The following is an 8,346-nucleotide window of genomic DNA, read 5'->3' as shown; positions in this document are numbered from 1 at the left end:
TTCGTACCGAATTTCAAGATTGTGAATTCACAGGAAGAACCCTGTAGGTTTTGAATTTTGATTACCTTGCGAATGTCGAAATTTGCGAAAATTGTCAGCTGTATCTTCTGATTGCGTTGACATAGTTTGATTTTAATACAGCTTAGCTATTATAGACTTGAGTATTTCATGTTAATATCAATTAAATACATGTACACAATACATGTACATGTACATGTATACGTTCATGAGTAAAGAGGTTGTAAGTTTAAAATTATTAAAAATATTTTTTTTTATAATGTTATTATTTATTAAAAATTTATGTTTTTCGTAATTACTCCTATATCTGTGTTATAAGATGTTACTTTGTATCAAATTTCAAGAGTCTGTGTTCATGGGAAGCACCCTGTAGGTTTTGATTTCCTTGCGAATGTCGAAATTTGCGAAAATTTTCAGCATTTATGGCTGTATCTTTTGATTGCGTTGGCTTATAAGTTTTATTTTTTTCATAACATCAAGGGACTGAAGATTTAAGTATACGATATAAATTTCAGCTTGATACGCGTTCCTGGGAAAAAGGAAAAATTCCTATAATAACTTTAAGGCTTGAATCGGGTAGAATTCCCTTTTAAAACCGAAAATTAATTCTAGTTATAACCGTTTTTCTTCTTAGATTCTTAATGTACATATCTAAAAAAAATGTATATTAAAGTTTCGAATATGATAAAGGGCATGGTTGTTTTAATTTGTTTATTTTACAATCAGGTTTTTTTTGCAAAAAAATCATGAACTGAGGTCGATTTTTGGACTTTAAACCAAAACGCTAAGTCAATATAACGTTAATTATTGTAGTGTTTTTACAGTGTGTTTATGAAATTGAAACACAGGGCATGGTTGTTTTAAATTTTGATTCCATAGCAATTAAAACCGCATAGGTATTCTGAAACTCGCAACTAATTGCAAGGGAATCAAAACCTAAAAGGTAAGTACTTCCCGAGAAAACAGAGTCTTGAAATTTGGTTAAAGGCAACGTCTAATAGCACAGATAAAGAAAAAATTGCTAAAAGCAAAATTAAACGATACGACATAATAAAAAAATAAGTTTGTTCGGAGCCCTCTGTGCGCGAGTCCGACTCGCACTTGGCCGTTTTTTTGTCCAAATTTTTTGTATTTTTTATTGTTATTTACCATATAAATTGACCTGATTTAGAAACTTTAGCCTTGTTTAAAAAAAAAATTTGCTATTTTATATCTTATCTACGAACTGGGATAGGTACCTATATATGTTGATGTTTGAGGTTTTGTGAGAAAAGTGTGCCTAACAGCAAAAGTTGTAAAAAATATTTGAATTACCTACAACTTTACCTGCATTTAACTTTATTCCGCAGTTGTAGTTTTTTTTTTTAAATCGAGAAACCCTGTTTTTTGTCCTTAAATCCCAACCCCAGATCGACCGTAAATAACTTTTCCTCTAATTTTTGTTACATTCTCTTCCGTTTGTAATTGATTTCATTGTTCTAGACTTTTATGTTTCAAAAGTTAATAAAAACATCATGTTGAACAATATTACTTTGTTAAATTAAAAAGTTAATATTTAATTAGTGGTCCACTTAGGTCGTGGACCTAGCCCAGGGGGGGGTCATGACCCCATGACCCCCCCCCTGGATCCGCGCTTGGATTTAGGGTGGTAACTGGTAACACATTACATTAAATATTTTGATCATCTGTGATCTGCTCAGGATCTCACATTCCACTTGTCATATGTCAAAATAACAAAGTTTGCGTGTTTGCGATTTGCGATGTTGAATGTTGATGTGATGTTGATTCGCAAATTTATATTCTAGTAAATATAATATTTATTAAAACATATAATTTGAAATCCATGCAAAATTAAAATTTGAGATATCTTTTCTACCATTGAGGATTTCATTTGATTAAGCTATGGAAGAAGAAGCGAAGAAACCAGTATGCCTAATAATTTTAGGTTAGTTTTGTTATTATTTTGAATGTTTGTGTTTGTTACATTGTATTTTGGTTTTAAACAATCTTTATATAGGTATGGCTGGTGCTGGGAAAACTTCATTTACCAGACGACTAGCTGGTAAAGTGATAAATGGCTCACGACCGTATTTAATTAATTTGGATCCGGCTTGTCGTGAAGTCCCATATCCCGCTAATATTGGTAAGTTAAATGTGTAAAAGTAACTACGTTACAAAAATATATTAAGTACATATTGTTACATCTACTTATAAAGGCCTTTTGATGGTGTTTTGATGTATAAAGAAATAAAAATTTTGCTACTGTGAAAAACATTCACGTTCAGGCTTCGTAAAGTTTATGTTTTTAAATTTATTCTTCCTTTTTCTAATAAATAATTGCAAATTTTAATGAACTTTCGTATCGGTGCACTTTTTAACAAAAAAATATTTCAGATATTCGAGACACAGTTGATTATAAAGAGGTAATGAAACAATATGGCCTTGGACCTAATGGTGGTATTGTGACTGCTCTTAACTTGTTCTCTACAAAGTTTGGTCAAGTTGTGGAACTAATTGAGAAAGCTGGCAAGAAACATAAGTATTGTGTTATTGATACACCAGGTAAGTGTTTGCTTAATTCTTAGTTTGGACTCATTTTAGTAACTCAGGCCCCGGAACCACAGACACAATAGAAAATCTATTGCTAAGGATTTATTCATTCTTAATATTATTCATATATTTTAAACATTACTTAACTTATTGTTCCATAATATACAGGTCAAATTGAAGTATTCACATGGTCAGCGTCAGGAACCATAGTGACAGAAACGTTGGCGTCTTCCTGTCCCACTGTGGTTGTGTATGTCATGGACACAGTGAGGAGTGTGTCGCCAGTCACGTTTATGTCTAATATGTTGTATGCTTGCTCTATATTGTATAAGACGAGGTTGCCGTTTATTCTTGTTATGAATAAGGTAAGTCTTGACTGTTTATGTAATAGCATATCCCACCAAAAACATAAATGTAAAAATTGGAGCCGAGTTCAATCGTTGACTTAATTTGCCAAAAAAAAAGAAATGAGATCTAAATGTGTGCCAAGTTCTGCAGACAGTCCAGAAATGTATTTACAAAGATGTATTAAGTTCTTAGGTTGACTGAAAACTCAATTGTTTTATTTTCCCTTAGAGAACAATGTTTATTCCAAAATATAACTTTTTTTAATTTGAATAATATAATTATTTTCACAAAGCGAACAACTAATGACCTATTGAACCCCATAATTTGATGAGGCTAGTTTTTAGAACCTCACAAAATATAAACAGTATGTAAAACTAGCCTCATCAAGTTATGGGGTTCAATAGGTCATTAGTTGTTTGCTTTGTGAAAATAATTATATTATTCAAATTAAAAAAGTTATATTTTGGAATAAACATTGTTCTCTAAGGGAAAATAAAACAATTGAGTTTTCAGTCAACCTAAGAACTTAGGTAATACATCTTTGTAAATAAATTTCTGGACTGTCTGCAGAACTTGGCACACATTTAGATCTCATTTCTTTTTTTTTTGGCAAATTAAGTCAACGATTGAACTCGGCTCCAATTTTTACATTTATGTTTTTGGTGGGATATCATTACTTTTTGTACAGAAAATTACTCTGCAAATTTGATTTACTTTATGAATATAATATACTTTTATATACGATTTTTTTTATATTTTCTTGCGGTTTCTCTGTATGGTTTGTTTAGTATTATTTTCTATATCTTCTTGTATGTTATGAATGTCAGCGCACATTGCCCCGTCATTATCTGCAAATTTTTAAACTCGTTTTTCTGTTTAAAAGATTACATGATTTTCTAAACATCCAGCGTGAATTTGTACACACACTATTTATATTACCAAGATGCAAAGATCATTGTAGAAGAATCGTCGCCTTACTCCATGACGTTACGGTATTGCCATGACGCGATCTTGAAATTTTACTCTAAACGCCTCTAAAGATGTTTCACTTATATTAATATTACGCAAATTAAATCATTTCGACCTTCGACGAAGCCTTCTTCCATTACACTGAAATTAAAACTAAACTAAATACTCATAAATAAAGAATACATAAATGTGAATGTGTAAAATTATATAATATTATTTTTAACTGTATGAGCAATATTTTATTACAATTTTCTTTTGTTTTACGTTTAATAACAGTTTTGAATAAAGAAATCATGCAATCGAAGTAATCCGCCCTAGCGATACTAGCGCGAGTGAGTGTGATGTCAGAGGCGCATCGAATCTACAGATGTTTCGTGCTAAAATGGCTAAAATATGTAAACTTCAATAATCTATATCTCAGTCATTTATTGATGGATTTCAAAATTTTTTTCGGCCACTGATTAGTTTTGATCTATTTTTTAAGACTAGTAAGGTGAATATAATATTTTCTATTTTTATAAACTTTTCCATTTTTCCATACAAACAAAATTTATGTCATTGAAAAAAAAATTAAATACAGATAAATTCAGTATTTTCTGATTTTTTCCTTTGTACACTCACTATTACCTAGTTGATTACAAAATTTGAACTTTCTAGGTTATCTGGAAGTGGGTTAGGTTTTGTATATGTCTATAAGTCAGTCAGTCTTAAAAATTGCGATTTTTGGATATCAATATCTACGCAACTGTTTAATCTGTATTTATGAAATTTAAGGTTCTTGTTTATCTTGAGGTCTTCTTGATATGTACCAAATTTGGTGTATTTAACTTAAATAGTTTTCGAGTTATAAGGGGGTGAAAAGTGGCTCGAAATGGTTCGTGTAAACTGTGGTGTAAATATACACACGGCTGCTGCTCGCCAGTTCTCTTCGCTTGAACTCGGCTTGACACGCTGCCGCGTGTCTAGATACTGTTCCTACTTGTTATAGTTACAAATAACTCATTATTAACTAAAATTTGGCTTGCATAAAAAGCTTATAGGAAGTATTTCACTATATTCTATAAGAATAAGTGGCAAAACTTTTTTGCCTCTCCATACAAAGAAATATGATTTTCTTACCAATTATAATGTTCTACTTGATATTCATTTGAACATGTTAAAATTTTAAGTCTTCATCACTATAAATTAACTATGGAAAACAATAAGTTGTATATTTTTCTTAAATTTCATTGCTAAAATAATACAGTGAAACTTGGTTAAGTGGGACCTGGATAAGTGAGAAACCCATAACTGGAACTCATGCTGAGGTCCCAACACTTTGGCACTGAATTACCTCTGTTAGTGGGACGAGGTAAACCTCTATATCTGGGATTTGTTCTTTCGATTTATCATCATAGTTACCTCTATAACTGAGACAGTGAGTAAATTTTATATGCATAAACCTCTGTAACTGAGATAAAATTGTTTGTTTACTCATTCTTATTGTACCCACAAATTCCACACGTAATTCCAAGTACGTAATTGTAAGTACAAACTTTGAGCTTCAATTACCTTCAGTTTTAGTTTCACTTTACTATCATACAAATGTTTATTTGAAAAATGTCAAAACGAAAGCTACAATCGTTATCATTTCGTGAAAAACTGAAGTTAATATCCGTTTATGAACCTGTATTCTCACTTCTATTAATGGAACCCTCTGTAAATGAGACAGATATTTATTTATACCTGTATATCTGAGACACTGGGTAAGTGAAATACCTCTATAAGTGAAACGACATTGCAGGTCCCTTGATGTCTCACTTAACCAGGTTTCACTGTATCTAATCCACATTTCCAGACAGATGTAGTAGACAATGCCTACGCAGTGGAATGGATGCGAGACTTCGAAGCATTCCAAGATGCACTAGACGCTGAGGGGTCAGGGGAAGGCAGTTCGTATGTGGGCAACTTGACGCGCTCCATGGCGCTCGCGCTTGACCACTTTTATACGGACCTGCGGTGTTGTGGCATTAGTGCACATACTGGCGATGTGAGATTAATTATTATTTAAGCTTTAGAAAAAGATTAATTAGTTCATCAAATACAGTTTATTCATATTTGAAAGAAAGAAAATATATTTTATTTGTACCGTTAACATGTAAATAGAGTTATTATAAAAAGAAAAAAGTTAAAATTCACTTATATATTTGAGAAATTTTGAAGGAAAGAAAAAATCGATTATGAGGTGCATTCTAAACCACAATTTTATGATCATGAAGTTATATGAATTATGCAATTAATGTTATATTTTGATTCTGTTTTAAGGGAATTGATGAGTTCTTTAAACTGGTTGATGAGGCCGCTGAGGAGTATGAAAGGTAAATACTACGTGGTATGTTATAAATATCTTCTAATTGTAAAGTTTTCCAACAATTTACATGAATTTATATTTTTTGGTTTTTATGGCATTCAAATGCTTTATTATAAATTTATAACAATTTACATTATTAACTAAAGTGGTTATTCATTTAAATATTACGACAATTATGAACTTATTATTAAAGTGATATAGTGAATATTTCATGATAAATACATTATACTTAGTAGTTAGTTTATTTATTAATTTCTCCTTTTAGTACGGGAGCTAGCAACGTTTAAAAAAAAGTCATTTTAGTATAGTTGGGTTTTTGATATACTGTTTCTCTTGCTATTTCGGTTAGAGTCCGGGCTGTCTGGCTGGCCGCAGTGGTTGCGTTTATTAGTGCGCATCTTATCTGCACAGGAAAATATCCTTAATTTAAAGTCATTTTTTAACGCGTAATTTTTAATCTTTTGCCTTTAGATAGATCCATCAGACATAATTTTTTTATTGCAAGACGTTTTTTTCGTTGTAAAATAGGTGCCATACGCAATTTTTATTTCAAAATAACTAAAATGTCATCGAAATAAGTGAAATTACATCAACATGAGTCTGCTTAAAAGGTAAGTAATAACTTTATTATTTATATTATATTATCCTTTTTTAATACTTATTTTGAATAATTAGTAAACTAATATTTTTAATAGATGGTTTCATATTTATTACACTTTTGGGTATAAATATGAATTTGATGATATTTGTATTTTCTAGTGTTTGATTTTACGCGAGTATTATACATTTTGAAATTAAAGACTTGGGAAAATAATACAATGAATAAATCGCGTTTAAAATCCGTTAAAAAGTCTTTAATTTCTTGATGATATTTGGATGATAATGGATCTATCTAAAGGCAAACGATTAAAAATTACGCGTTAAAAATGACTTTAAATTAAGGATATTTTCCTGTGCAGATAAGATGCGCACTAATAAACGCAACCACTGCGGCCAGCCAGACAGCCCGGACTGTAACCGAAATAGCAAGAGGAACAGCATATCAAAGAACCAACTATACTTAAATGCTCACTTGTCAACGTTGCTACCTCCTAGAATATTTGAATTGCAGGGAATACAAAGCGGACTGGCTGAAAATGCGAGAGGAAAAATTGGCAGAGCAAAAGAGGAAGGAGGAGGAATTGAAAGAGGATAAACGAGGTATGATTTAAATTTTATGATTTTTTCAATATAAATGCTGCAAAGACAAATTTTGAACTTTATTGATGTATCGAAATTAAAAATGATACTATACTTTAGATTGCTAAGATCTCGCGCGTGAGTTTGATTCAAATTCAAAATATTTCTTTGTTATTAATTTTTAGTTTTATGGCATTAAAATGTTTTATAATTTTTTTTTAAGAATATATATATATTTACAATATTTCCTTGTTATTTATCGTCTTATAGTCGATGACAAAGACACTGTGATAGACAAGAAGAAACTCATAGAGGTAGTGATGGGTGGGAGGGAGATAAGCGATATGTACCTCAAGCATCCAGCCAACGAGAGCTCTAGTGACGAAGAGGGCACGGAGGACCAAAAACCTGAGATGGGTATGTTTTAAGATAGATAAATGTTATTCTATGATGTATAGACGTAATAATTTTATAATAATTGTCAAAACTGGTTTATAAATGATGAAGTTGGCGAACATACAAAAAAATAAACATATGAAATTAGAAACCACCCTATTTGAAGCTGGATAAAACGTATTTTTAATTCTTATACAGGCAAGATATAATTAGTAAATCTGTTAGACCAAAGGTCCAAAATGGCGTATCACGTCGGAGCCGGGGCAAGCAGCTAGTAAATAAATAGAAATGTCAAAATATCTATTATCTGTTTTTATGATTTAAAAATGTATTTAATTAAAGGTGATTAAAGTCATTAATTGTTGTCGAATTTCAGATAACAAGCCAGAAGATGTGTTAGCTTTTCAAGAATTTATCAAGAAGCATGTAAAACCTAATCAGAGTGAAAATAATACTTAAAACTATTGTTAATAAATTTTAGTATAAAAGCGGTTAATAAATATGTATTTTTATAATTTAGTTTATTTTCACTTTAT

At 30.9% G+C, this 8,346-nt stretch overlaps 2 protein-coding genes across 2 annotated transcripts in view; both read left to right on the top strand.

Moving 5' to 3' along the window:
• The window catches only part of LOC123692240 (NAD(P)H-hydrate epimerase), a 494,715-nt gene that overhangs the window by 42,436 nt on the left and 443,933 nt on the right, over positions 1 to 8,346 (top strand). The window lies entirely within an intron of this gene.
• Positions 1,769 to 8,325, top strand: LOC123692235 (GPN-loop GTPase 1). Its single transcript, XM_045636957.1, has 9 exons — positions 1,769 to 1,963; positions 2,036 to 2,161; positions 2,413 to 2,580; positions 2,737 to 2,933; positions 5,723 to 5,914; positions 6,190 to 6,242; positions 7,347 to 7,435; positions 7,685 to 7,831; positions 8,187 to 8,325. The coding sequence occupies exons 1-9, from the start codon at positions 1,921 to 1,923 to the stop codon at positions 8,267 to 8,269; spliced, it is 1,098 nt and encodes a 365-aa protein (XP_045492913.1). The 5' UTR covers positions 1,769 to 1,920; the 3' UTR covers positions 8,270 to 8,325.

Source organism: Colias croceus, chromosome 6, assembly GCF_905220415.1.
Source record: "Colias croceus chromosome 6, ilColCroc2.1".
NCBI lineage: Eukaryota > Metazoa > Arthropoda > Insecta > Lepidoptera > Pieridae > Colias > Colias croceus.
This window is presented reverse-complemented; position numbering and strand designations above follow the sequence as displayed.

Bases quoted from the DNA above. Each gene is read 5' to 3' on its own strand.
- LOC123692235 (XM_045636957.1), top strand. From the start codon at position 1,921: ATGGAAGAAGAAGCGAAGAAACCAGTATGCCTAATAATTTTAG. The intron at 2,581-2,736 runs GTAAGTGTTTGC...CATAATATACAG, and splicing joins TTGTGTTATTGATACACCAG to GTCAAATTGAAGTATTCACA. The intron at 6,243-7,346 runs GTAAATACTACG...TTTGAATTGCAG, and splicing joins GCCGCTGAGGAGTATGAAAG to GGAATACAAAGCGGACTGGC.